Source organism: Aspergillus alliaceus (genome assembly GCF_009176365.1).
Source record: "Aspergillus alliaceus strain CBS 536.65 unplaced genomic scaffold BDW43scaffold_31, whole genome shotgun sequence".
Lineage (NCBI taxonomy): Eukaryota > Fungi > Ascomycota > Eurotiomycetes > Eurotiales > Aspergillaceae > Aspergillus > Aspergillus alliaceus.
In genome coordinates, this window is record NW_022474714.1 from 18,646 (window position 1) to 46,342 (window position 27,697).

Below are 27,697 nucleotides of genomic sequence, written 5' to 3' on the forward strand. Positions count from 1 at the left end.
GTGCTTTTTAACTCATATGCCTCTCTTCTATATTGAGGACTACTAGGAAGTCTAAGTTACGACTAAAGGAGTACATCTAAACAGTGAACATGTTCACTATATATTTGATAACTTTCGAATCTAGAAAAGGGAACGAAGCATAGAGCGAAGCAAAGTTACCCCTACGACCAGTCTAGATCGCCTGTACAATACTCGCTACTGGATAAAAGATCAAGGTCATGAGCATATCACCAACCATAGAAAGAACATTACAAGCAATGGTTTAGTCAAACTATAGATTATTCGTTAGTGACATCCAGAGAAAGAGGGCGAGAAGGTGGATCGTTACCGGTGTCAAGAAAGACTCAGCGACGAATCGCGCACGGGCATTCAACTGCGCAGTGTTAATATCACTATTGATGACCAATTAAGAAAGGGTACATACGAAAAGTTTCATTTCGGAGATTTCCTTATCAACTTCCTCCATAAATTCTAACACGAAGCTTACAAGCTTGTGCTTAAGGAGCTGTTCCGTATGGAAATTGGTGATCAGGAACGAGATATCGTATCCCTGTTGACATGTTAGCACATTGAAGATATAGACCCGGCGCAATAGATCTAGCACGAGAGATCCGGCAAGCGCTTTAAGAAGTGAAGTCTGACCTGTACTGGCTTCCGCCGCAAGATGAAGAATGATTCGGCCCGCTGAGTCATGAATCGAGTGAACTTGTGTACTAAGATGTGTTCAATCTCGTCTGCTTGCTTGATCCTGATGCTGACACGAACACTATTCACACTAGGTTCAATGAGGACCTTCTCGTTTTCATTGCGGGAGACTGTGAGCGGGTTGAGAAGAAGTTCCGGAGAGCTTTGAGCCTCGATTTCTGGGACATTATGCCTTTCGGACGTCTGAGAAGCGAAGTTTGAAATGGCAAGTGCGGCGGTAAGGGAGGACCGGACGCATTGAAGATACGGACGCAGCGATTGAGACTCCAACAATAAGCATTCAGTGAAACTTAGCGTCGAATTGACTCAACTCACCATATTGGAAGTGTGACGTATTCTGGGATCTCCGTGTTGTTATTCCGCTGATGAGCCCATCAACAACCGATGTTGCAAATGTGTGGCTCAGACCAAGAACCCACAGTTCAACAATCCAGTAGCCGAATGATTTATGTCTGTACCCTGGCCCAAGATACAAACCTAGGAATAGATGTAGGTGTCAAGTACCAGCTTCAGGAGCCACAGGCGGCTGTCCCACTAGGCCGCGATGTCGCCTGTTTGCATTGTTTGCATTGGCTGCCCCACGCCTCCCCGAAGTGTTGGCTGACGATGATGATGCTGCTGCTGCTGCTGCTCTTGTTTATGCGCCACTTTCATCAAGCAGAAGCCAAGGAGAGACTTTCTGAGATTACCTTCCCAAGGTTGACATAAAATGGCGTCTATACCAGGTATATACATGTTTCCTTGCAGCAATTTAACGTTGCTTTGTTAGCTTCTAACTTCAGATCACAGTTATTGTGAAGCACCAGGGTAAACGTCATGAGGTCGAGCTGGACCCATCCTCGAACGGTGAAACACTCAAGTACCAACTATATTCCCTCACCGGTGTTGAACCCGAGCGACAGAAAATCCTGGTCAAAGGAGGACAACTCAAAGATGAAACTCCACTGTCCTCGCTCAACGCCAAACCGGGCCAGACATTCATGATGATGGGGACGCCTGCTGGTGGCCAGGGCTCCGCGGATTTGGGCCGCCCGAAAGAAGCAGTGAAGTTTCTGGAGGACATGACGGAGGCTGAGGCAGCAAGGGCAGAGGGGGCTACCCCTGCTGGTCTTCAGAACCTTGGTAATACTTGCTATCTCAACTCAACGCTACAGACACTGAGAAGTGTTCCCGAGCTCCAGCAGGAGCTTCAGAGATACCGTCCTTCTGCAGGTGCGGGTGGATCATCGAACCTCTCCGATCTCAGCAGTCTTGGGCTTGGCGGTCTCGGCGCTTCGATGGACCTTACCTCCTCTCTGAGAGATCTATTCAAGCAGATGTCTGAAACGCAGGAAGGTTTCCCACCACTTATGTTTCTTAACGCTCTGAGGAACGTGTTCCCCCAGTTTGCTCAGAGAGATCGAAATGGCCATGGTTATGCCCAACAAGATGCCGAAGAGGCTTGGTCCCAGATCGTAACTCAGTTGCGGAATAAACTTATGATCAAGGAGGGTGAGGGGGAATCTAGCAACGAGGTATCTTTTGTGGATAAGTACCTTGCCGGAAGGTTTGAGTCTGTTACGGAATGTGATGATCCGGGAGCAAAAGAGGCTGGCGAACAACCTACTCAAAGCTCAGACGTCTTTTATAAGCTTGATTGTCACATTGGTAAAGAAACTAATCACCTGCACGATGGCATCAAAGCTGGTCTCGAAGAGAAGATTGAGAAGCGTTCCCCTACTTTGGATCGTGATGCTGTGTACACGAAACGTTCAAGTATTGCTCGATTGCCCAAATACTTGACTGTACATTTTGTTCGGTTCTTTTGGAAGCGTGAAACCCAGAAAAAGGCTAAGATCATGCGTAAAGTAACGTTTCCTGCTGAGTTGGATGCGGTGGATTTCTGTACGGACGAACTCAAACGACAACTGATCCCCATTCGAGACAAAGTACGGGAGATCCAAAAGGAAGAACTTGATATCGAGCGTGCTCGCAAGCGTCAGAAGACCACACATCAGCAGGAGGTAGAGAAAAACACTGAAGTGGAGACCTCTCTGGAGCCAACGCAGAAGAAGAAAGCATCCGAAGAACGCAAAAATGCAGGGAAGGCTGCCGAGAAGGATGGTGATTCCGCAATGGAAGATGTCTTCAAGTCCGATGCAGACTATGAGGCTGAAAAAGCAGCTTCTATACTTGCAGCGAAGAAAGAGCTTTCCTTGCTTATCGATCCGAAGCTCGGCTCGGACGAGGGTACTAACAAGTCAGGCCTTTATGAGTTACGTGGAGTAATCACGCACCAAGGTGCCAGCGCCGATAGTGGTCACTACACCGCATATGTCAAAAAGCAAGCCAACGGTAACAAGGAAGAGGACGGAAAGTGGTGGTGGTTCAACGATGAGAAAGTGACCGAAGTAGAGGCGGAGAAGATCGAGACTCTTTCTGGCGGCGGTATGTCATTCATTGGTCAGAAAATAACATGAATTCTTCGCTGACAATCTTACAGGCGAGTCCCATTCTGCGCTGATCCTCCTCTACCGCGCGATTGACCTCCCCACTGCGAACTGAGTATACTCATAGTAGGGGCTTCGGATTCACGGGTTCACAAGGCCCATGATAATCAAAAATTAATCGCACATGTTGAACACGAGTGATGTCTACATTAGTGGGAGAAATAGTTTGGCTTTAGGTGTTGTTTCTTATGACGCTCAGCTTGGCCCTGTTCATTTAACTCTGTGAGATGTCTTCTGTGCTAGGGAACCCTTTGAAACTGCCCTGCTAGCAGCGGGATTCCCGCCTTTCATGCGTGCTAGATTGGATAGACCCAACACTTAGAATAAAGGAAATATCAGGAGCCAGCTGTTCAAGAGCCTTGCAACTATATCGATAGGAAATACTAGTAGCCATCGCATATCGTATCACGTGATACGGAAATTGATGCCTCGGCATATCCACTATGAGCTCGCAGGTAATTCAACCGCCAAAGGTACCCGCAAGATTGCGATGTGAAACACCATGTTCGGTCCCCGCAGAGCCTTAAAATTCCGATTGCCCAGCCTAAGAACCCAGTCGCAACAGACACTACGATTCACACCTCAGATTTCAAGAAGCGCTAGCACTACAACCCATCAAACTTCACCTGGACCGTCGAAGTGGCCTCGGCGACTGATCTATGCCGGAATATTTGGCGGTCTCGGGGTCGCAGCGGGGAAATGGATGGACGATAAGGTTTCTGCGCCAGCAGAACCAGGAACGAGGGAGGATACCCTGAAAATGGAAGAGATTCGACGTGCATACGAGATTGGTCTGCCCATCGTGCAAGAGCTGCGAAACAATCCGGACTACGTGGAAGCGGACGTGTATGGGAATTATACCGAGGACGATAAGCAGCAGAGGCTTACTTCCGGTCCACTGAAGGGCAGTCGAGCATTAGCGCTACAGGTTCGTCTCTACTCTAGGGTTTTACTGAGCAACGTGCTGCAAACCGGCCGCCGACAAGCAAACCAGTGTAACTGTCGTACCCCCGGGGGCCTATTCCACAGCTACCAGCAACCTGCATTAGGAAATTTAACTTTATATCTTTGTCATCATTTCTAACTGGTTTATCTAACAGAAAGTCTTTTGGAACGATAAGGAGCAGAAGGCTATCAGTGTTGTCTTCCTCGGAAATGGCCTCGAAGGATGGCCAACTATCGTCCACGGTGGGGCTCTTGCCACTGTCATCGATGAGAATCTAGGCCGTGTGGCAATCCGGTCTTTCCCGGAGCGCACAGGAGTTACTGCGAACCTAGAGATAAAGTATCGCACTCCTGTCTATTCGGGCAATTTCTATACCTTCCACTCCAGGATCGATCGAGAACGGACCACCGATCGCAAAGCGTACGTGACGGGAGAAGTGCGCGACCCGGTTGGAAGGGTGTGTGTCCAAGCGTCTGCGCTCTTCGTCGTTCCCAAGAAGTACAAGCTTCAGGAGATTGGTGAACAGTACTGATAAGCCTTTACAACTATACGAGACCTACCAATGGATCTTTCCTTGACTCACTGGAAATTAGCGCCCTAGGCTGAGGGGGATTCTTCGAAGTACTGGGGCACTCACCCAGAAATTAGATCCTTGTCCAAGAAAAATCCTTCCTGGGTGGTTGTTTTCTCCTTAATTTACGGACCAGCTCACTCAGATACATGGCGTCATCATTTCTGTATATAAACTGTCATACTGTAAAAGAGAATAGAGAATCTCTGTGGAGTGATAAACTTAATTGACTACATGGTATATGGAACCAAGTTAGTAACGTCATGTGTTCAAGCCTTTCTTCTCCATGTTTTTTGCCCCCCCGCATTCCCCGGATCAACGTTCGGTTATGGATGAAGTGGCGCTTTGAACAAATTCAAAAACCACAAAACGCCTCGGCTGCGTCTCGGACTGGAAGTAAGACCGGATTCTAGACTCTTTTGGTATACATCTCCGAATGGGTTAGGCCATCAGCCATAACCACCCTTGATTATCAGCATCCCCGCGAAACTCCAATAGTTGGCATTGTCAATCCATGCTTATTGTGGAAGGCGACCCTTCAATAATGCACCGATAGGCAAGGAGTATAAGATGTAGAGCTTGGGGAAAGCTTGTCTCACTCAGACTTCCGCTTACTTTCCTATTTTCTTCCTGATCCAAAACGTGTCGTATATCACTGGTGGCCCCCATGTGTTTGCGAACCGGTTGAATTCTCCACTTCTCAACTTCTCTTCGTCCCTTTTTGGATAGAAGTAGCAGCAGCAGCCATGGAATTTGCCAATAATTCAAGTCAATCGCAAGTGGATGAGAAGACTGTTGGACATGCAGGTACCAGTCACAAACAAAACCACCGCCATCAAGAAGATGTAGGATCAGACGGTTATGCGGATGAGTCGGGGAATCATGGCTCAGAACCTCCTGTAAGTTCTGAGAACATCACTGGGCCACTCTTCGGGCCTTCGTCAAGAACGTTGAGAAATGACCATTTCACTTCTAATACCAGATGACTTTTCGCCGCTTCATGGGGTTCACAGCTATGGCCTTTTTATGGACCGGCAGCCAAATTCCTGTCTATTTATTTGGTAAGATCCATTTGAGATTGAAGTTCCCTTCCCTGAGGCTGATAATCGGAAAGGTGGGATCCCACCATATATCTATGGAGACATAGGAGGAGCAGATCGATGGGTTTGGTTTGTAAGTCCTGACTTCTCTAATTTCATGAAAGAAACGCAGTTTATCTCATGGTATCCTGATACATCACGCAGGTTTTGGCGAATCTCCTTGCTCTCGCCGGCGTTTGCCCATTTGTTGGATCCCTATCCGACCTGATAGGTCGTCGCTATGTTGCTCTCATCGGAGTTTCCCTCATCTGTGTGGGAATGATTGTGAGTAGTACGGCAAACACTATGAATACATTCATTGGTATGGCAACCGAGCTTCATAGCAAACTTGACCTGCAGCTAACCGCTATCAGGGGGGATGGCAATCGCAGGTGCGGGTGCGGGTATCAACGAGTTGACAGCATTGGCTGCGACCTCTGAGATGGCGCCTACCAGCCAGCGCGGCAAATATGTCGCCATTTTGATCTTTACAATCTTGCCGTTTTGTCCATCTGTCTTATGGGCTCAACTTATTGCAGCCCACAGCGGTTGGCGATACGTTGGGGCATTCTGTGCCGCGTGGAATGGATTCGGCCTGGTGATCACGGCGCTGTTCTACTTTCCACCTCCACGGATCAACTCGGAAGGGTTATCTCGACGAGAAATCTTGAGTCGTGTTGACTACATTGGTGGCTTCCTCAGCATTGTGGGGCTAATCCTTTTCATGGCTGGAATGCAATGGGGTGGCTATCAGGTATCATATAAACCATCATCTCTTTAGTGTACGACCTCTGGAGCTAAACATACCACAGTATCCCTGGACATCAGCGCATGTCCTCGTGCCACTCATCCTGGGAATTGCTTTCTTAGTTATTTTCGTGGTTTGGGAGATCTACGGCACAAAGTACCCAATTTTCCCCAGTCGCTTGAAGCAAGAACCTCGCACCCTAGGCCTAACCCTAGTCATCACCTTCATCTCCGGCGCAAACTTCTTCTCCGTGATCATGTTCTGGCCCACCCAGTCGTTCAACGTTTATGGACATGATCCTGTCGAAGTTGGCGTCAGAAGCCTACCCATCGGATTCGGCATCATGGGTGGCGCCTGCATCACTCTATGGCTCCTGAGCGTCCTACGAGGTCACAATAAGGAGCTATTAATAATCAGCAGCATTCTCATGACAGCAGGTTCGTACACCAACAATACCTACAATTTACCCCTAACTAACAGTCCCAGGCTGCGGCGCAATAGCAGTTGCCCGACTCGACAACCTATATCAAATATGGGGCATTCTCGTCGTCGCCGGTCTAGGTATCGGGGGCATCGTAGTCCCAGCCTCCATCATGACGACCATCATCTGTCCAGACGTATGTATCTCACAACTTTCAAGACAAAATCACAAAGAGCCACAAATCTAACTCTTTCACAGGACTTAATCGCAACAATTTCCGCCCTAACCCTTTCTATCCGCGTAGTAGGCGGCAGCATCGGCTACACGATCTACTACAACGTCTTCATATCCAAATTCGTCCCAAACGCCAAACACTACATAGGTGGCGTCATGCTCACAAAACTTAACATCACAAACACTACTTACATCGCCGAGGCAATTGAGTTGACTGGCGCCTCGTTGTTAGAAAACTTGCGCGAGATTCCTGGCATCGCGGGGAATGAGACTGCGTATGAGGCTGTTGTGGTGGCGGGCCAGATGGGGTATGCAGAGAGCTACAAGTGGGTTTACTATGCCAGTATTGGATTTGGGGGCGTGTCGATCCTGGCGGCGTGCTTCTTGGGGAACATTGGGGATTATATGGATGATCATGTGGCCGTGGTTATATAGCTTTTTGGGGGTTGGATATCTTCTCTTCTCTATATCTGCTTGGTCGAGATGGATATATATTGTTTTACAAATATACATAAATGTATGTATCATGGCGCGACGAGGATCTTGATTCTATGAGATATAAGGTGTATCATGATACAGATCGAGCTAAAGAAGAAAATACATAATGCGAACACAAACAATGGGTATACATAATCCACTCCTAGAAAGACAAACGCTCAAACTATATATATCATTGCCATGTGCTTTCTACTTGATTCATAGAAGACCTTTTCGGGACGAAACCAGTAGTAGATGATTTCGACTTTCGTCTATCATCCTTAGGCCGTAGACCCCTACTCAAGCCACCTCCCATGCCCCTGGCAAGGGAAGCAAATGGCGATGCATGCCACTGATCGAGATCCTCTTCGTGTTGGCCAACACTGGGCACGATGTCAACATGTTTCGATGATCCATCGGAGCGTCGGTTCCGAGATCGACTCAAGGGACTCGTCTCGTTGTCCACCATCGGTGACGAAGGGCTCCAGGGTCTCGGGATGTTGGTGACAATATGCTCCGAACATTTGCAGCCACAACCAGTAGGGCAGAACTGGAACTCCTGGTCACTTTCCGGCAAATCTACAGCGCTATTGGTTTTCTCATTATGTAGCTCTGGCGATGCCATTGAGAACCAGCCCCGATGGCAGCTAAAGCAACTCACATGTCCACAACTGAGACAAGGTGTGAGCATTCCGTCGACCACTTCACCGCAAATAACACAGGGAAGTTTGAGGGGAAGAGGCTGCTTCGGGTTACAATTTTCACAGATCGTGGGCGTAGGAACCCCCTTTATGTGGGTTTTGGCTGCGCTCTTCGTCTCGGACTGTGTAGTAAAAATTGACATATGAAGAGGACAGCCACAACTGATGCAATGCCGTTGAATTTCCAGTCCCTCGTTACCTGTTTCAGCAGCCAAACTTACCGAGCTGCTTCGCCCAAGGGTTGGCAAAGAGAGCGACGACTCCGGGCTACTATAGCCCCATTGACGGAAGTCAGTGTGGTTAGGAAGATTACTATTTCCACCAATCTTGAGGACTTCACTGCGCTGTATGGGAAGGCCCCATATTGATAACAGATGGGCGTACGCTATTCGATATGATCGATAAAGACAATCCTTATTGTTATCAATGAAAGAATTTTGAGTCGCCCCATTATTAGCTTCAAAAGCGTCACGATTTTTCAGGGTCACTCGTAGTTTCGCCCGTGGCTTCGAGTGTTCGGGCTTCTCAGGTCTTTCACTCTCCGTATCAGAATGTGTTTGAGAGGTGGGCGCAGTTGATGTGGTAAGGTAGTCGGGGACTGCTGATACAGGTTTTGAGGTGGAAGTACTCGTAGGCCATATTCCCCCAGTCGTGTTGGGGCTGCCGCCGGGGCTCTGCTTTTTCTTGGACAAAACATTGGCCGGTGGTGAGGCCGACGAGGGGCCAAAGGTGAAAGACCGAGATAGAGAAGAAGCAAGAACTGAACCAAGGCCTGATGCGCTACGTGGCTGAGACTGTTGGTCAGGTGAAGCGGCTATGGAAGTAGTATGGCCCATAGCCCTCCTCTCTGCTGCAAAGCCTGAAGCACGGGATGCCAACGGAGGAGTTGTACCAGTTGAATACGGAGGAGTAGAATCAGGACGCCAGATCTCAGAGGACGATCGTCCAGAGCTCTGCGTGATAGGCGTAGCATGGCTATCTTTAGGCGTCGATCCTAGGGGAGTCGTTGTGTGACACTTATTCGGTGAGGATGTATGACTGGAATAAGTATTTAATGGCAAGGGTTGATCCTCCAGTCTCTTTGACACTGTCCTGCTGTGATGATATTCGTCGCTGAGCGAGTCCTCGTGAGCCGGTTCATGCAAAACACAGCTGAGCATTGCAACCATTTGTATGTCCCCAATCCGTTCGAAATGCTCGAAGAGGGCAGGAACGAGCCATTTTCCTCCAAAAGGATGATCTCCCCATTGAATCACATTACCAACTGTCTCCTTTGGATGCTGATCTTGACTTCCCAGATCGTAACTCAGGTCCACCGCACTATCCTTTCTCTGCATGAGCTGGGGTCTTTCGCGGGAGTCTAGGCCAGATGCAGGGATAGATTTTTTGTTATTGTACAAAACCAGTTTGACAAGTCCCCAGATTCGGGCCAGCTCATAGTAGCCATGATCGAGAGCAACCGCAGCGTTATGGGCACATACATCTGTACCTTTGCCGCAAATAAGATATTTGTTTGCTAGCTCGCGTTTTGCTGGAAGTAACTCAGTGAAGTCATGAATAGATACGACATTCTGTGGGTTTTCGGACAATTTTGAAGTCATCATACCTACAGTTGACCTCTGGGAATTATCCGTGGACCGCGGCTTATAGAGTCCAAGACTGCCGGCACTACGCCATGTTTGAGGAGTTGGAAATCGATGTTGCAAGCCTGATAAGATTCCTGATGACCCAGAAGAGCTGGAAGTCTCAGCATCCGAGTCATCGGAGTAATCGGATGCGCCATCATCAGTACTAGTCATTGTACCCGTGGTTCGTGGCCCAGGTGAACTCGTCTGCAGACGGCCAAATCCCTCAAAGACTTTGTCTGCCCTCGATAGCCTCGTCATTTCCTTAAATCCTAGGTTTTCCAACAAAGACGCTGATTTGTCTTTCTTGGAGGGGAAAAAGCAGACTAAACGACCATCATTGGCCCAGAGTGCACCGCATGCCTTAGCAACAGGTACCATTACATTGGCATTGACTGGCCGCAGCAACTCAGAGCTCATTCCCAGTTCTTGACTCTGGGACAAACCTACTTCATCTTCGTCGCTTGACTCTTCCCCCTCTAGCTGGCCGCTGAGGGGAGATTTCACAGTTTCGGTCGTTTCACCCAAGATCCAGGCTATGCTTTCTTCTAAGCTGGTTTCCCCTAACAGGTAGCGAACAACTCCTTCGAGGCAGCCTCTCTTGTGAGAGAGGAAAGTTTCCGCAATTGTGCGCAATTCCGCCACAAGCTTGTTGGCAAGCTGGTCTGTGACCGCCGCGGTCTTTTGCACACTGAATGATGGCAGTGCAGTCCTTGGATAATCGACAGGAAATTTTATGTCCACTTTCAGGAAGAGCGAGTCGCCATCTGCCCCCCAGGGCCCATGCAGAGATATTGTCGCCTTTCGCTGCCTGACATCCACGGACTCAAAATCAACCTTGGTGAATTTCTCTCCCACATGTGTAATTTCGTCACCTAGTGTTTCAACATCCCATCCCGAAATTTTGACACCTCGCATCCAAGATATAGGATTCGTATCGGTCCGAATATTAGATCTGCCTTGCATACCAATTCTAGACTCCGTGTTACCTCCCTGGGTCCAAGGTCGACTGTACGGAACCGATATAGTATTTACCCCTAAAGCTCGGGATGAGCCGGGCGTTGGCTCTTGGAAAGCAGACAGAGAATCCGTATCATCATGCCCCCGACTAACATCTTCATCACGAAAACTCTTATAAACAGCGCCATTGCGAGTGAGGTTTAGGTTGGACATAAATGACTTCCCCTTTTCGTGACCAACGCCTCGCAGGACATCTGGATCAGCCCTATGTAAACGAAGTTCTCTATCAGTCCCCCAGGATACTAGCTGGAAGTCTCTGTAGTCAGTTCCATCCACCACGCCCCCGCGCGCTCTCCAGAGGAACTCCTTCACCTGGCCCTTATGCCCTGGGAAACTGTGTACTAGAGGAAGGTCTCTAACAGGGTCTGCACCCTCTCCAGCTCTGCGACTATACAGGTGAAGATCACTATTGCCTCTCTGTGGCATTGCCAATACACCCCATCCAAACGGTGTGTTTCTCGCACGCCAAACCGGAAAGGGAGTTCTGATGATCTTCTCCGGATCTTCACCTTCAACAGTGTAATCCCAAAACTTTATTGTCTTATCCAAAGCGCACGTCACAACGGCCCCCGGACGGACTCTGTTCCAATCAACACCGTAGATTTTGGTATCATGGGCCTCAATGGACCGAATCGGGTAGGCGCCTTTTCTCTTGTCCCATATCCTCAAGAATCTATCGTGAGAGCTAGCGATGACGTTCGGATCTTGTCTGTTCCATTTGACTTGAGTTGCACCGGCAAACCAATCCGAGAACGAGATGGCTGGTCGAGAAGGAGACCGCAGATCCCAGCAGTGGACAAAGCTGTCAACGGCACAGGTCGCTAGGACATCCGGGTGGTGAGCGGAGAAGTTTATATCCGTTATTGCACGGGTGTGAGCATGCAAGACATGTTCAATCGGGTTCTGCCATGATTTCATGCCCAAATTCCATACCAACGCTTTCTGGTTCGATGTGCTCGCAACCCAGTAATCTCTAGCAGCGAAGGGAGACCACTGAACATCTGCGACCTCCCATGATGTATGATGAGGGAGGTAGCGGGGCGGTGAATATGGTGAGTCCAAGTCGATGATATGAAGACCCTCCTTTGAAGCCAGAACTACGTCTCGTCCACATGGCGATATTGACATGGACCCCACGGGCTGTTCCACGTGAAAAGAGCTATCCTCGCCGAATGTTGGGCTTTCGAATGCCGACGTGAGCGGCCGGGGCTCACTAGGATCGGCCATAGTGTGGTTGATAAGCCCTCAGTGCTCAGGCTGCTCCCCTTGAGGGGGTTTTTACCGACTCTTTCCGAGTACCTTGGAGATGTGTGCCGGGATTCAAGTCTTCATACAAAGCATTAGTAGAAAAGATTGTACGACACTATGAAGCGGTTTCATTTCGGTGGTTTCGGAAAATGTTTCGTCAATTGTACGAAGTGAAGGTAACGTAAGAATTGTGTGCACACATTGCGCAATGATACACAACTAACTGAGTTTTGAAGAACAATTGTGAGCTAAATTGATGAGATGAAGTAGTATTTCCAGTGTTAAAGGTTGGCGCACGTGTACACTCATACATACAATGAAGAATGAGCCAGCACGATGACTTGTTCCCGGCAGCTACAACATCTCCGCAAGTTGAAGTTGATGTGGAGACGGTTAAGGCATCCCTATCGGTTCTAGACAGATAAGTTGCGCTCTTGGCCCATTTGCCTCCCCGTGAACAAATTCCGAAGGCGGTGAGCTCGAGTACCCCTCTGCCTGTTGAAACCTACTTGGTCTGGCTAACCTTCATTGCCGATAGGATCTTCCCGGCTGTGACTAAACGGTTCCTGCGGATCCTGGGGCCAACCCTGCATCATCTTCTCTTGTTGGAATTCGGTATCCATCCTGAGAAGTGCTTAGACCTACTGGTCATATACAGTGCGCAGGAGAAGAGAAAAAGAAGCTCAGACACCGAGTTCTAAGCCCCACCTTGGATAAAGACGCGGGGGTATTGCCTACATTTAAGTTCTGTTGGTTCAAGATGGCGTTGCCAAAGAGAATTATCAAGGAGACCGAGCGCCTTATGGCGGAACCGTAAGTAAATTTGGCGTCAGTCGGAACATAGAACTATTATTGATTGTTCTACTCTTGCTCTTAGAGTCCCGGGTATCAATGCCGTACCTCATGAGGAAAACTTGCGTTACTTCGATGTCTCGATCCATGGACCGGCGCAATCTCCATATGAAGGTATAGTCGTCAAACACTTTCGTCTAAAGAGCGAGACAGCGTGGTTGCTAACGGCCAGAAAGGTGGTATCTTCCGTCTTGAACTGTTCTTGCCCGAAGATTATCCCATGACTCCTCCCAAGATTCGATTCTTGACCAAGATCTACCACCCCAACATCGACCGTCTTGGACGTATCTGCTTGGATGTCTTGAAGAGTGGGTTCTCCCTGGGAACATTTTGGAAAATCAACAAGCTAATCTCCCTTAGATAACTGGTCCCCTGCCCTCCAAATCCGTACGATCCTGCTCTCCATTCAAGCCCTGCTTGGAGCCCCAAACCCAGATGATCCGCTTGCAAATGATGTCGCTCAGCGCTGGAAGGAGGACGAGCCCGCCGCGATACAAACTGCTAGGGAATGGACCAGAACACATGCCATGACTTAGATTATTGAGACGTGACTCAATAAAATTCCACTATGACGCAATATGAACCAATACGTTGTGATGTGACCATGACAAGAAAAGTTATCCTGCGAACCTAAGACTTGCAGGCAGTTGTCTTTTGGATCAGCCCCAAGCCATGCGAGAGATCTTATATCATTGCCATTCAAGAGAGATCGATGACTCCAACCTTAGCTCATGTCCAGTTTGTGCTCCTTTTCGACGAAGCCGTTGTTGTTTCAAGGCGCGCGATTATTCTTGATGTTTGCTATTGTCATCAGATCAGAGCTGCAGTTTGATAGAATCATTTACTTCTCTAGCGCTCTACATTACAATTATCTTTTCTTAACAGTTACTTTATAGAATCAGGTATTGCTTGAAATAAAACTATCAATTTTGGTTGTGGGCTTTTTTCCAGTCATCATACAGTAAAATCCTATGAAGGGAAGCTGAAATAAAAGCCACTGCATAACCTTGCGTGTATTATATTCATGATACTCGAAGGCCCATGTCCAATGGAGATCACAGTACAGTTCATTGGCCAGTATACTTCCACATCCAGTATATTGATCAGAAACAAAGAAAAGAGAAATGAAAAATCCATCAGGGGAAGCCCAAAGGTTACTATACTACATCCGATAGTGTAGAGATGAATTCCCCTGCAGCCACGGTATATAGCGTGCACTCGCCATTCACTAGTCCCCCAATGCGAATCCAACCCGCAAAAGTATGAAAATAGTAAAGAAACCCCCAAGACCCAAGGTCAAGTTTCCCTTCAATGAAAAAGATTTCCTTAAACACTCGCAATAGTACATCTAGTATCCTCCACCAGCAACTAGTAGTCAAACACGACCATCCAAACAACCACAAAAACAAACAAACCGCCATGAAACACAAGGCCAAACGCAAATCCAAGGGGAAAGGAATATCCAAACTCAAGAAAGTCCACCCCAACAGAAACAAAGACAGGTTAGAATACAGAGTCTCATCCGCTCCCCTTTGCTCTCTGATCTCATCATGTGGTAGGGACGCCTCTAGTTCCTTAACCAGGAGGCAAACCCAGACATAACCTCAGAAGACCTCACAGCCCAACTCGGAACAACCCTTAGCCTCGACGGCACTACCCCCAAGACCAGCGACATTAACGCAGCAACGGAGGAAAAGCCAGGTGAAGGCAACATCAGCGCCACAAAGGAACTACCCAGAATAGGCTCGTTCAAAAGACGGTTGAAGGCGACCTTCACTGGTAGCCCCTTGAAACAGCCCGGCAACCCAAACAGGCACAGCTGCCATATTCACTCTCGGAGGAAAACGGGTCGTTCGCAGCGGTCTGGTCCAGTCACTGCTAGTTTTACGGGCAGCAACACAACGGGGGGTATTCACAGTAGCCCGACAAAGAAGTCCCCTCAGGCTGCTGCTCTTTCTGTTCTGAGATATTTGAGATATATTAGGGCTAATAACGATGCGTTTCTTTTGCGATTTCTTGGTTGTGCTGGGTTGGTTTCTGATATTGGTATCGTTGAGACTATATCTTTCTGGACCTAGATTTTCTAGAGTCAGAGTCGTCGGGCAAGAACGGCTCTCTGATCCCTATGGAGGGCGCGAAGCAGCATGTGTTGGGAGCAAACCCTTCAGATAGAAAGTCTCCATGGGTAGAAAACCAGGATACCAAGAAAAGGGATCTCAAAAAGCAGGTTAGTTGACCTTGTTGTATACGAGGTTGATACAAAGTGGCTAACAATATCAGATTGAGCACGTCCACAGTCTCACCGGTACTCAAGTGAAGACCGCATCTCCCACTGATACCAAATCGCGACGCAGAGCGGACAATAGCCGAGTATGGAATACCGTGAACTTGAGGTGCACTACCTGTCGTGGTAACTGTCCGGTCTGCGGCGTGGCATGCTGCAAATACGCAGACGCCCAGCAGACCATATCCAAGACAGAGTCAAAGTCGGAAAAGGCCGACCATGCGAGGCAGGGCTTGCAAATGATTGAAGGGCTGGGATCGCATGTCAAAGATATGAGCACGTTTTCCCTATGCAGTGAGCCCGGCGGCTGTGGTAGACATGTTTGCCCGAATTGTTGCGGCAGATGTCCAAGTGTTATATGTGGCGATATCCAATGCAAGGTGATATCCCCCCTGCTATCTCTACTGTGTCCAATCGGCATACGAGTATTTGGTGTTAACAATATACTTGCTATAGGAATGCAAGCCTAACCCCTGGGGAATCTGCGATTGGCACGATTGAGATGGGATATAAACCGGCTTTACTACGAAATACATACTAACATAGGGCCCTTGATCCGATGAAAAGTGCTGAGAGCTTCAATGGACTTTAAAAAAAAAAGAACGAAGGTTGATGCATGCGAAGATATCTGGTCTTATTTCGAATGTCTCGAAGCCAGAATCTATATGGACGAGGGTACCTTCGATGAAATTTTCATGATGTAAACAAAGAAACAAAATAATAATACACGAAAATTAATCTAAGCACCATTAATATTTAATCCATAACATCGTAAATGACCTATTATCCCCAAAAACCCATACCCACCCCGAGATGTCTCATGGAAGTTGAAGTTGAAAACGGGGAAGGGCAGACGAGGTCACGTGCTGCACTTTAGCGAGGCTCCGCACCGCACCAACAATTGTGTCAGCGTTTCGCGAACAGCCTCGCCGCAGCGACCGAAGAAACGACTCAACCACCCAACGCCAACCGACAACATCTCGTTGCGCATCTCCGACGTTCAAGATGCGTACCTACGACGATTCTTTCAGCGGTCAGAAGATCTACCCTGGAAAGGTGCGTTTAGTCCACTTCCGCAACAGGCAGATTTCCATATCGAACATTCGAATCCCTTCGCCTAGGCTAGCCCGAGCCAGCCTTATTCTATCCCCATACAAAACCAAAAAAAAAAATAAGAAGATTTGAGAACGAAAGTGTTGACATTTGTTGGATAATGATAGGGTAAGCTGTACGTCCGTGGCGACAGCAAGATCTTCCGCTTCCAGAATGGAAAATCCGAGTCCCTTTTCCTCCAGCGCAAGAACCCCCGCCGCATCTCCTGGACTGTCCTCTACCGTCGCCAGCACAAGAAGGGTATCTCTGAAGTCAGTACCGCCAAACTTTCCCTATGGTTACAGTTATTTCTTTGGTTTCCCGGACGGGTCCGACGGGACAGTATACGGTCCGGTGATGGAGCATGGACATGTCGATGAGACGATGAGGAAATACCGGAAGGAACTGGGATATATCTGCAAGTGACGCAGCGTGGGACAGGACCAGAAATGCTGACGGGATATTTTTCAATACAAACAGGAAGTCGCTAAGAAGCGTACCCGCCGTGTCGTCAAGTCCCAGCGTGCTATCGTCGGTGCTTCCCTCGAAGTGATCAAGGAGCGCCGCAACCAGCGCCCCGAGGCCCGTGCCGCTGCTCGCCAGCAGGCCATCAAGGACGCCAAGGAGAAGAAGGCCGCTTCCGAGAAGGCCAAGAAGGCCAACAACGCCGCCGGCAAGGGCACTGCCCAGCGCATCCAGAGCAAGCAGGGTGCTAAGGGCTCCGCCCCCAAGGTCGCCGCCAAGTCTCGTTAAGCGGATTGGAAGCGGTTTGGCTTGGGCTGGGGAGTAGGAAGGAATTTGGGAGCTGGAATTTGTGTTTTCCTTCACAAAATTATATGCAATAAATCGGCGTATGTGCGGACGAGATTCCCGTACGGCTCTCAGATAACCTCTTATGATTGTGCGCCATGGTATTTACCAGGAAATGGAAAAATGGATGTGACATGATCGCCTTTTTTGTCGCTCTGGGCCTGTAGATTCCTGTACGGGTTTTTTAGTTTACGAAGTGACATAATGTCATAATTGGTTTTAGATTGTTCTCAGGATATTCCTTTACCTTGTAAGGTCTCTGTCCAATACATGCTCCCGTTCGTGGTTGGCTATGTAAAGAGCTGCCTGGTGCCTGCGCGACTATTCTTCCTACGTGACGGTACGAATAATAGACTATCTTTACCACAATCAGCCTTAGATCCATACTCGAATATCGACATTATAGCATTATTGTGATCCTCTAATATGTTGTCTATGAAATGGATGGCAGGAACACCATCCTAACTCTATCCAATGGAGAATGCTCGCGAATACCTTTGGCAATCAAGTCAAGAAGAGCATCGACATCTCCTGAATATACCAGCTTCTCGAAGTCCGACCATGAAGAGGGGGTTCACTAGTCGGGAGCCACTCGTTCCATGCACCGTCAAGTGGCCACCCCTATGTCGAGTAACCCTGAATGAATCGGTCCCGAAAGCAGCCCAAAATGTGCGAGCCAATTCGCCGAGCAACTGTGTCCCGAACATCAGGCTAAACCCGAGCCAAAATTCTTGGGAAGGTCATTCATGAATTATGAAGACCCCAGACGAATCCTGAACTATTTATCAGAACGCCAATAGAAGTCCCTTAATCACAGATCTCTAAATTTTTAATAGTAATGCGCCATTTCCAGGCCGGCACGCTTAAAGCCACACTTGAGGTAAAAGCCCTCATTGTGTTCCGAGCAGTCAAGAATACTCTAAGAACCAAATTAGCAACGAGAACATCCCAGAGAAAAGGGGGTGATGTTTCGATCGTACCTTGTAGCAACCAACGTTGGCAGCCACATAGTCCAAAGCCTGAATGATCCGCAAGCCCAGCTTCTTTCCCTGCTGCGACTGATCAACGGCAATGTCTTCGATATGTCCAACCATGCCGAGGGAGTGGATGAACTTCCGCTCGACAAGCAAACTACCGGTACCGACGACACGGTCGGCAGTGTCACAGATAACAAGCAGATAATATTCGTCATTACGGGCAGAGATCCAGTCGAACCGCTGGTTCCACTGTTCCTCGGTGATATCACCGACGGTGGTCAGCACACGGAGGACATCGAGGAAACCCCGTTTGTAGTCGGAGCGGCGAACGGGGCGGATTGTGTAGCCTTCTGGGAGAGCGGCGACCACTTCAGGAGAGATCAGGGAGACCGAGAAGAGAGGGGCGTCCTCAGTTTGGGAGTTCATGGTGGCTTTTGTGGTAGGGACCGCGACGGGGGTGGGAGCAGAGATGGTGGTGGTAAGGTTGGTCATCGTGGTTAAGTAGAGAGTTGTTTCGAGTAGCGGGAAGTCAAGGTAGCGAGCCGGAAAGATTGGATCTTAATCTGGATGATCGGTGGAACTAATTCGATCACTGTCCGCTGCGCGTTTTAGGGGTAAATAGACTATGCGGTGTGAAACAGTGGGGGTCGGCTCCGAATAATCTATGTTTCAACCGAACAGGAAAGATTGAACGAGGGACTGCAATGAGAGAAAGAGCGAGTCTTCTGTAGATCGTCAATGAACTGCAATACTATCGAATGGTGAATCTTTGGAAGAAGGAAGTAAGAACAGACTGAAGGGGGCGAGGGGCAATCGAGTATTTATCGATAAACCAAAATTACTTACCCTACATTTATTTTAAATTTTAAGGTTGGGACCTGAGGCGCTCGATACCAAAGTATTGAAAAACAAAACGAAAAAAAATCCCTCAATATTGAGACCAGACACAAAGGGTAAGATTAAGAAAAGGAAAAAAAAAATTCTTCGAACGCCTTAAGCTCAGCCTCTTTGTCTTGTACAGGGGTATCTCAGAACTAAGATATGCATGCATGGAATCGAGCTACTAATAAAATCCTGTTATTCTACAGGGCATTGGAGGAGCGCACTATCCCATTGGCGCAGCTACCAATCGCATTCCAAAAATAACTTCAGGAAAAACAACAAAAAAATAATATCTTATTCTCCACCAATTCTAAAAATAAATTCATACCATAGCATTTCGATCAGTATACACTACGTACTTACTACGTACATCAAGACATATATATAAAGATGCTAATTTCGCTATATTTCATACTAAAACAGGCAACCTTCAGCCCTTTTTGTCATCCAGGTATCAAAACGTCCACCTTTATTTCTTCTCCTTAGGAGCCAGCATCAGCTCAGGGCGGACATGCTTATCGAAGTCCTCTTCGCTCAGAGCTTTGAGCTCCATGGCACTCTGCTTCAGGGTAAGGCCCTTCTTGTGGGCGTTCTTGGCGACCTTGGAGGCCATGTCGTAGCCGATAACGGGATTCAAGCATGTGACAAGCATTAGACTAGGAAGGAGTTAGCTTAGTTCAATCATGCGGTTGGGCGTATAAACGAAGAAACGACATACCTCTCGTGGAGCAGACTGTTGATTCTCGGCTCGTTCGCCTCGAGACCGTGCACCAGGTTCTTCTCGAAGCTCTTCATGCCATCCGAAAGGATGCGCGAGCTGTGCAGAAGGTTGCGAATCATAACGGGCTTGAAAACGTTGAGTTCGAACTGGCCGTTCATGCCACCAACGGTAGCAGCGACATGGTTACCCATAACCTGCGCGCAAATCATGGTGAGGGACTCGCACTGGGTGGGGTTCACCTTTCCGGGCATGATAGAGGAGCCGGGCTCGTTCTCGGGAAGAACCAGCTCGCCCAGACCGCAGCGAGGTCCGGATCCGAGGTAACGGATATCCTGGGCGATCTTGAACAGGGAGCAGGCAAGGGTGTTCAGGGCGCCCGAGGCCTCGACGATCGAGTCGTGGGCAGCAAGGACCTCGAACTTGTTGGGAGCAGTCTTGAATTCAGTGCCGGTCAACTTGGTGACTTCGGCAGCAATAGCCTCGTCGAAGCCCTTGAAGGTGTTCAGGCCAGTGCCGACAGCAGTTCCACCCTGGGCGAGGTAGCGGAGGTGGGGGAGGGTGTTCTCGACGCGCTCAATATTGCGGTCGAGCTGAGCAACGTAACCGGAGAACTCTTGGCCGAGGGTGAGTGGGGTAGCATCCTGCAGATGGGTACGACCGATCTTGATGATTTTCTCAAAGTTCTCTACCTTCACCTGAAGGGCATCGCGAAGGCTCTTGAGGGAAGGCAGTAAGGTGCTCTCGAGCTCCAAAACAGCAGCGATGTGCATAGCGGTCGGGAAAGAGTCGTTGGAGGAGGCAGACATGTTCACGTGGTCGTTGGGATGCACGGGCTTCTTAGATCCCATCTTGCCACCCAGAATCTCAATGGCACGGTTCGAGATGACCTCGTTGGAGTTCATGTTGGACTGAGTGCCGGAGCCAGTCTGCCAAACGACGAGGGGGAAGTGGTCCATGAGCTTGCCTTCGGCAACCTCGGCGGCAGCCTGCTGGATAGCCTCACCAATCTTGGGGTCTAGCGCACGTAAAGTGAACGTTAGGTTTATCTTAGGTTGACATGTTAAAATGGGCTTACCAAGGCCGAACTTCATGTTCACAGCAGCAGCAGCACCCTTCAGGATACCGAAAGCCTTGACAACGCCCTCGGGCATGCGGTCCTGGGGCTGGTTGATGTCAAAGTTACCCAGGGAGCTATTTTCGTATCAATTAGCCTCCGTATGTATACTCTTGCTCATGGGTGAGCTTCTTGAGACGGCCTCTTACCGCTGGGTCTGGGCACCCCAGTACTTGTCGGCGGGGACCTATTATGATCTCCAATTAGACCTTTTAAAGGCAACTAGGTATAGAACAGGAGATATACCTACCTCAATCTCACCGAATGCATCGGTTTCGACACGGGTTGCCGAAGCCTGTGTGGGAAAGAGCCGTCAGTATTGTGCGTCCACAGTCGTCCTCTTCCTCTAAAAGCGAAGCCATCGCCACAGCATTGAACCCGAGAGTACAGTGACTAGACATGCTCCCGTCATCAAGCCATGTATGCGTACCATTCTTGCGGTTGTACCAAAAGCTCTCTTGCTGGAAATGGTGTTGAGAGACTGAAGGCGGGGGAGCTGGAGTTGTCGGCTATTGGTGCTTAAAGAGCGACGGCAAGCGAGAGAAGCGGGGGGACGGGCAGCACATGCTAAAGCAGAGCGCGCGACTGCGGGGGTGCTTCGAGATGCTACTTGCGCCAGAGAAGCCATAGAGCGCACCGCGGCTCGGGAGGAGTTGGAGGATGTCAACATGACGGAGCTGATCGTAAGATAGTTCTTAATTTAGCTTCGCACTCGATTGGTCAATGGCTCTCGGTAGGGTAGGGTAGGGTAGGATATGGAATGATCAATGGTCTGATATACATACCTTCTATTATCTATGTCTATATGAATCACAGTAAAAGTACAAGAACAAAAGGGAGGAAAGGAAAGCAAAATCGGACAATTAATCCATCGCTTTTCCGATTCCGCTGCCGAAATCCCCCGGCCCGGTAACGCGATGACCATACACAACGGACAGTTAACCTCTTAAGAAAATCCCGGTTCTGTACGGTATGGTAACATTTCTCGCCGGGTAAACCATGGCCCAAGGTCCTCTATACTATGGATGCACTGTACGGAGTACAGTACTTAATACTACCGATCACACTGGATTTCTGTCTTTCTCTCCTGGGCGGAGTACAGATCTAATAGCAGCTTGAGTTAAGTAGCCCAAATTAAAAGCAGTCTCAGTTAACTATGTGGAGTATATGTAAACTATGCCTATTTAAATATATAGAGACGTAGATGTCGTTCTAACTATATTATTCTTCTATGATCTAATTTATTGCTCAAATTATTGCATCTTTGTAGGCCATAAAATACTAGAGATAGATTAAATCTTATTTATTGTGAGCCACATTGACTTTCCTGACCTAGAATTGGCGGAATTGTTCGCTTGATTGATGGAGACATCCCCAAATTGTGAATCAGGATGATGACGCTATGGCGAACTCTTTTATAATTCTGTAATGCGATGTATTTGGCTGGTTTTGTTCATGATAGTATCTCGGGCCATACTGACTTGAACGGCGTATATCTATAAAACTATCAACTTGATCAACTTGCTCGCAAGTAAGCTATAATCCTAAAATCTACTATCACTTTTCCAAACAAACCTCTTAACTTAGAATAGGCCCTTGCCTACATGACCTATGAGCTCTCATCTTAACCGTGTCATGTCTGAAGTTAATTCTGTAATAATGGCATTGACTAACTTCTGTGTATGTTCCTTTCCAGAATCAACGGACACAGAAAACATACTCTTGCAGGTAAATATACAGACTCGCTTAGAATTTTAACCCAGAGTGGAGCCTGTGACCTTGTATACCAAAAGCTCTTTATGGTTCTTGGTATAGTCTATCATAAGTCCGGCTGGTGGTGTCAATCTGGAACATGTCCTCGCCAGCTGGTTGTTCCGACAAAACATCTATTGACAGATCAATTCACAAAAAGCAAGAGATTCTAAAAAGGTTCTGCTTAGTTCCATATACCAAGGCTATCTAAACTTTTCATAGTTCAATGTGCCGCGTCAATATCTTCTTATTATCAAAATAGTTTCTTCTCACGAATTGGACTGTGTATTTCCTACAATATAGATATAGGCTTTTACGTAGCAAATATCAACATCAAATACTTCATTAACAGAGAAAGCAACCGCGCGTATTTCTCACTCATGCCAGCCTATCATCTTTATAACTTTTAAAACTATTGAGATTAGACTCAGTATTTTTTTTTTTTTTTTTTTTTATTTTTTTGCAATGAGCTCATTTCTCTTGATATATTCCAGGTTATTGTTAGTTTACTTACTGACCAACGTTACCCTTGTACTATGTGAAAATATTGGATAGGCTTAGGCTGGGTATGCCAAGTTTCAACATATATAGACTAGTTAGGTATTCTGCATATCAGTTGTATATATTCAGAGTGAGTACTATCAACAGTTTCTAGCCAAGCAAAATTGATCCTAGGCCAATACTGTATTTCTCTCAAACATAAACAATGTGGTCAAATATTTCCTGGGAGAACGTTGGGTCCGAGAAGGCTTCTATGGGCGATATTATTTCTTGTATGGATTGGGCATGCAGTACTTGGTGGCTTGACTAGATTGTCACAAGTAGATAAGGTATAAGTGAAATAATGCTTTCTATGTCACGCCTCTCTAAGTCACCTCTAGACTTGACTCAATAGCGACAGACGTTTAACTGACCTGGTAAGGCGTTCAGTCACCTGTCTGACTAGGTATGGGACACAATATGCCTAGTCAAAGCTAGCCTTGGGCTGCGTCTTAGTGAGTCAGACTATCCTGGTAGTACTATCCTAGCGCTTAAGCTAGGGTTCTTGGGAGATCTCTTATCATTGACCTTGTCCTGTTGATCATCCTACACCTGTCCTCCTACGTCAGCTATCCCGCTTCAAAGGAGCCACAACCATGTTGCTTAATAAACAAGGCAAAGTATGTTTTACAGAAAAGCATATTAAGGTGCTTCAGTTCCAGTCAAGAGGGACCTCCAGCTCTAGTATCTAGCTAGGGGAACCGCGGCATATAGACAACTGGCGTATGTTGAACCAAAACACAGTTATATCCACGAATCCTGAGACTGGCTGGGAAAAATACCTGTAAGGTTTCAGGTAAAAGATATAAATTGGGCACTTGCATAGAACCGGCGCATAATCGAAAATTCAATGACAGGTAAAAGAGCTACTGAAGGGGTTATTATCTTAGGTTTACCAATTCTAGTAGTATGCCTAGCCGGAACTCTCTCGTTTTTGGCTAGATGGAGGTGACACATATGTGGTTTCGGCAGAATGTAATCATTCTTCTTAGGGATGTATGCGAAAAATACCCAAAAAGTGGTTGCTGTTTGGCTGTGTCTGAAAGGCAGTTATAGCTAGTACCTGAACATGGGAGGGGAGGGAGAGTTTTTGAATGGGCCTAGGAGCGATACTGCAGATCGTGCAACACATATGGATACTATCTATAATATCGTCTTGATTTGTTCGTCAATTCATTGGTCGGCGAAATAAAACCAATAGAACTAGCTTTCTGAACCAAGATGGGGGGAGCTGCTACTGGTATGAGGTAGTATGAGGCACCATAGGCCTGCGCGTCATTCCTCCTCGACAATTAGCGGTCTCCAGCTTCTCCGCATACGCTTCTTCTTCGTCTCGAAGAAGTTACTCATAGTTTGCTTTAGGGTCAAAAAACGGACTCTTGGCTTTCCTCCTTCAGTAATGCGGTATACGTCACCACCTATAGCACGATCCGAGGTCAAATATTTCGACGGATTTTTTCTGAACTCTTCAATTGGCATTTTCATGTGTATGAAGATGACCTACATTGTATTTGCTGTAGCGCTCGACGTAGGTCGAGTAGAAACGAGCGAGCAGCTGGGGAGGAACGTTGTTTGTAATGTAGCGGTTGAATGAGGGGTGTAGACGGGATGAATGCAGGTTTTCCCTGATACTTCTTGATGTCGATCAATGAAGATTATACAATAAAATAGATCGATATAATCTCGAAAGCACAGATCTCTACGGCGAAGGGACTCATTCGATAGTGGATATACATATATCTCCCTCTGTTATCAGCCGGCATGCTCTCGAATCGGAGCAGGTTGGTCCTCCATATAAATCCAGTCAGCAGCATACCTTCTTCCCGCAATCTGTCTTTACTCCATCTACTATCAGGCCCTGGACGGCCTTACCACACATCATTAATTGGACTACTTCGATGAACTCGGGGTAGACTATCGAGAAACTTTATGTATGTGGTCATCTGGATTGATAATTTGCTCATGCTAAAACATCTCTTTTGAATCCGGTCTATGTCCCCGTAACAGTATGAAATAAGATATCCACTCGAGACATAAACCATTCCACACCCTGGTAGGAAATGTTGCATATGGCTGGTCAGTCAGAGACGATGTCGCTAGCTATGTCATTAACTCTGTCTCTACCGGTGCCAACCAAGGCATTTCCTGAAAGAAGAAAAAGCTGTAAGCGAAGGAGGGAAAACAAAAAAGGAAAAGAAAAAGGATTACTGAGTATTGTAGATAGTACTCCCCCTCCATCTGTCATGATCTAATTCGTTAAACCTAGAAAAACAACCCTTTGGATGGGGTTGAAGTAACCCTGAGATGGAAGAACCATTCACCTGATAGGCGAAATCCTCTATACTAGGTAGGTCTCTCTTAGGGTCAGGTGCTCTGAATATACATGCAGCATTGCCAATAATGCGTGTGATCTCAACAGCATCATCATTGAAATGGATTTAACAAAGAGAATACTTCGCTCTTGACCAGTCAGAGCCACTCTATCTCTATGGGACGACCCACAATGGATTAACCTTCACTAAGCGCGATTTTCCGTCCGGTTAAGGCAGGAGATGGCAAAAGGTGATGAAACACCCAAAAGAGAAGAAAAGGAAAAAAAAGGACCCGAACATAGTATTTAATATTAGCGGTTCACTAGGCCGGCGGTATCGGCCAATGCCACTACTAATGTATCACACTAACCATTCAGTCAAGCAGAAATCCATTTCTGTTATTTAATTATTTATCTTGGCGGTATAGACAATTCCTCGCCCTCTACGTACTCCGTACCTACTATATCTAACCAGAAGCTGCTCCACTTCTTTTTTCAAACCCTTGTTCTCCGCCACCCGAAAATTCCCCAGAGAGAGACCAATTGAGTGAACTTTCGTGAGATTACTTACTATATAACGTCATAACCCACCATGACTGTTCTAAGCACCTTAGCCCCGGTGCCGGCGGACGAGATCTTTGCCTTAAACCGCGCCTACGCCAACGATAACTACCCCAAGAAGGTCAGTCTGGGCGTGGGTGTCTACCGTACAGATGATGGCAAGCCATGGCCGTTGCCTGTCGTGCGCGAGGCCGAACAGCGCCTGCTTGCCGACGACAACCTCTTCAGACATGAATACACCGCTATCGAAGGCGACATTCCCTTCCTCGAGCTGGCTCGAGACCTGATGTTCGGATTTGATGCGAAGGACACCTCGGAGAAGACCAAGTCGACCAAGGGCCGCATCGGCTCTGTCCAGGCCGTCGCAGGAACCGGAGCCAACCACCTCGGCGCCGTCTTCCTCTCACATCTCATGAAGCCTAAGAACGTCTGGCTCTCCAACCCGTCTTGGGCCAACCACTTGACCATCTGGGAGCTCGCGGGCGTCCCACGGAAGACATACCCGTACTACAAGGCCGCCACCCGCTCCTTCGACTATGAAGGCATGATGGCCACCCTCGAAGCCGAGGCCCAACAAGGAGACGTCATCCTTCTTCACGCCTGCGCCCATAACCCCACCGGTCTCGACCCAAACAAGGAGCAATGGAAGGCCATCGCCGACCTGTGCGAGCGCAAGAAGCTCTTCCCCTTCTTCGACTCCGCCTACCAGGGCTTCGCGTCTGGGTCTGCAGACGAGGACGCCTGGGCCGTCCGGTACTTCCTCAACGAGAAGCCCTCAATGGAAATGTGCGTGGCTCAGAGCTTCTCCAAGAACTTCGGTCTCTACGGCCAGCGTGTCGGTGCCTTCCACTACGTCCTGAACGACGGCTCCCAGAACCTTCGCGACATCGTCGTGAACAATCTCTGCCACTTCATCCGCGGAGAATACTCCATGGGCCCCACTGCTGGCTGCAGCATCGTCAAGAAGGTCCTGACAGACGACGAGCTCACCACCCGGTGGCATGAGGATCTGAAGGTCATGAGCTCCCGCATCAGAACTATGAGAAAGGCGCTGTACGATGAGCTCGTCAGACTCGAAACTCCCGGAACATGGAAGCACATCATTGAACAGGTAGCTATCACAACGTCCACCAAACACGCAGGATGAATACTAACCATCTCCCCCTCCAGAACGGCATGTTCTCCTACACCGGTCTCACCCCCTCCCAAGTCTACGCTCTCAAGGACAAGTATCACATCTACCTCCTCAAATCCGGTAGAGCCTCCATCAGCGGCCGTAAGTCATCGTCCCCTCCCCCTGCACAGCAAAACCCCATCTCCGATACTAATGAGGATGCTCACAGTAAGCGAGAAGAACGTTGCCTACGTAGCTCAAGCTATTGACAACGTCGTCCGCAACGTCAACTAAACAAATCACATTACGATGACGATATCAACGAGGAATGGAGCCACAAGAAAAAAAGAAAAAAAAAAAGAAAATTTTTAAGAAATACGACAACCCGCGACGCCCAGTACATATCCAGCATATCTTTGTCAT

The 27,697-nt window shown here is 48.0% G+C and overlaps 11 protein-coding genes across 11 annotated transcripts; 7 read left to right on the forward strand and 4 right to left on the reverse strand.

Annotated features, from left to right (window-relative positions):
- Positions 1 to 5: 5 nt before the first annotated feature.
- BDW43DRAFT_128723 (actin-related protein 2/3 complex subunit 4 family protein) lies at positions 6 to 1,131 on the reverse strand. Its single transcript, XM_032038154.1, has 5 exons — positions 1,021 to 1,131; positions 643 to 969; positions 425 to 550; positions 329 to 373; positions 6 to 271 (listed from the first exon to the last, which is right to left on the reverse strand). The coding sequence occupies exons 1-5, from the start codon at positions 1,021 to 1,023 to the stop codon at positions 263 to 265; spliced, it is 510 nt and encodes a 169-aa protein (XP_031898713.1). The 5' UTR covers positions 1,024 to 1,131; the 3' UTR covers positions 6 to 262.
- A 215-nt stretch (positions 1,132 to 1,346) lies between these two features.
- BDW43DRAFT_280886 (ubiquitin-specific protease UBP6) lies at positions 1,347 to 3,665 on the forward strand. The gene is made up of 3 exons (XM_032042442.1): positions 1,347 to 1,430; positions 1,495 to 3,132; positions 3,188 to 3,665. Exons 1-3 carry the CDS (start codon positions 1,415 to 1,417, stop codon positions 3,247 to 3,249), a joined length of 1,716 nt encoding a protein of 571 aa, XP_031898714.1. The 5' UTR covers positions 1,347 to 1,414; the 3' UTR covers positions 3,250 to 3,665.
- BDW43DRAFT_280887 (PaaI family thioesterase) lies at positions 3,666 to 4,990 on the forward strand. The gene is made up of 2 exons (XM_032042443.1): positions 3,666 to 4,122; positions 4,295 to 4,990. The coding sequence occupies exons 1-2, from the start codon at positions 3,697 to 3,699 to the stop codon at positions 4,670 to 4,672; spliced, it is 804 nt and encodes a 267-aa protein (XP_031898715.1). The 5' UTR covers positions 3,666 to 3,696; the 3' UTR covers positions 4,673 to 4,990.
- Positions 4,991 to 5,049: 59 nt separating this feature from the next.
- On the forward strand, positions 5,050 to 7,790 carry BDW43DRAFT_280890 (putative MFS drug efflux pump). The gene is made up of 8 exons (XM_032042444.1): positions 5,050 to 5,610; positions 5,694 to 5,772; positions 5,826 to 5,884; positions 5,956 to 6,112; positions 6,165 to 6,544; positions 6,603 to 6,975; positions 7,025 to 7,155; positions 7,218 to 7,790. Exons 1-8 carry the CDS (start codon positions 5,458 to 5,460, stop codon positions 7,626 to 7,628), a joined length of 1,743 nt encoding a protein of 580 aa, XP_031898716.1. The 5' UTR covers positions 5,050 to 5,457; the 3' UTR covers positions 7,629 to 7,790.
- Positions 7,791 to 7,795: 5 nt separating this feature from the next.
- BDW43DRAFT_280894 (Mtc5p) lies at positions 7,796 to 12,636 on the reverse strand. The gene has a single exon (XM_032042445.1). It carries the CDS (start codon positions 12,241 to 12,243, stop codon positions 7,864 to 7,866), a length of 4,380 nt encoding a protein of 1,459 aa, XP_031898717.1. The 5' UTR covers positions 12,244 to 12,636; the 3' UTR covers positions 7,796 to 7,863.
- A 169-nt stretch (positions 12,637 to 12,805) lies between these two features.
- On the forward strand, positions 12,806 to 14,056 carry BDW43DRAFT_280895 (E2 ubiquitin-conjugating protein UBC13). Its single transcript, XM_032042446.1, has 4 exons — positions 12,806 to 13,077; positions 13,142 to 13,230; positions 13,293 to 13,424; positions 13,477 to 14,056. Exons 1-4 carry the CDS (start codon positions 13,025 to 13,027, stop codon positions 13,650 to 13,652), a joined length of 450 nt encoding a protein of 149 aa, XP_031898718.1. The 5' UTR covers positions 12,806 to 13,024; the 3' UTR covers positions 13,653 to 14,056.
- A 424-nt stretch (positions 14,057 to 14,480) lies between these two features.
- BDW43DRAFT_320540 (uncharacterized protein) lies at positions 14,481 to 15,941 on the forward strand (the record flags this gene model as incomplete). Its single annotated transcript, XM_032049094.1, has 5 exons — positions 14,481 to 14,671; positions 14,725 to 15,135; positions 15,174 to 15,343; positions 15,397 to 15,680; positions 15,857 to 15,941. The coding sequence occupies exons 1-5, from the start codon at positions 14,536 to 14,538 to the stop codon at positions 15,939 to 15,941; spliced, it is 1,086 nt and encodes a 361-aa protein (XP_031898719.1). The 5' UTR covers positions 14,481 to 14,535.
- A 317-nt stretch (positions 15,942 to 16,258) lies between these two features.
- Positions 16,259 to 17,511, forward strand: BDW43DRAFT_128811 (60S ribosomal protein eL24). Its single transcript, XM_032038156.1, has 3 exons — positions 16,259 to 16,456; positions 16,621 to 16,764; positions 16,973 to 17,511. Exons 1-3 carry the CDS (start codon positions 16,406 to 16,408, stop codon positions 17,243 to 17,245), a joined length of 468 nt encoding a protein of 155 aa, XP_031898720.1. The 5' UTR covers positions 16,259 to 16,405; the 3' UTR covers positions 17,246 to 17,511.
- A 580-nt stretch (positions 17,512 to 18,091) lies between these two features.
- On the reverse strand, positions 18,092 to 18,989 carry gup1 (glucosamine 6-phosphate N-acetyltransferase). Its single transcript, XM_032038155.1, has 2 exons — positions 18,283 to 18,989; positions 18,092 to 18,221 (listed from the first exon to the last, which is right to left on the reverse strand). The coding sequence occupies exons 1-2, from the start codon at positions 18,769 to 18,771 to the stop codon at positions 18,132 to 18,134; spliced, it is 579 nt and encodes a 192-aa protein (XP_031898721.1). The 5' UTR covers positions 18,772 to 18,989; the 3' UTR covers positions 18,092 to 18,131.
- A 480-nt stretch (positions 18,990 to 19,469) lies between these two features.
- BDW43DRAFT_280907 (class II fumarate hydratase) lies at positions 19,470 to 21,777 on the reverse strand. Its single transcript, XM_032042447.1, has 6 exons — positions 21,427 to 21,777; positions 21,247 to 21,291; positions 21,146 to 21,183; positions 20,958 to 21,073; positions 19,880 to 20,897; positions 19,470 to 19,817 (listed from the first exon to the last, which is right to left on the reverse strand). The coding sequence occupies exons 1-6, from the start codon at positions 21,664 to 21,666 to the stop codon at positions 19,631 to 19,633; spliced, it is 1,644 nt and encodes a 547-aa protein (XP_031898722.1). The 5' UTR covers positions 21,667 to 21,777; the 3' UTR covers positions 19,470 to 19,630.
- A 4,229-nt stretch (positions 21,778 to 26,006) lies between these two features.
- On the forward strand, positions 26,007 to 27,580 carry BDW43DRAFT_128892 (putative aspartate transaminase). Its single transcript, XM_032038157.1, has 3 exons — positions 26,007 to 27,271; positions 27,331 to 27,436; positions 27,504 to 27,580. The coding sequence occupies exons 1-3, from the start codon at positions 26,192 to 26,194 to the stop codon at positions 27,566 to 27,568; spliced, it is 1,251 nt and encodes a 416-aa protein (XP_031898723.1). The 5' UTR covers positions 26,007 to 26,191; the 3' UTR covers positions 27,569 to 27,580.
- The last annotated feature ends 117 nt before the right edge of the window (positions 27,581 to 27,697 follow it).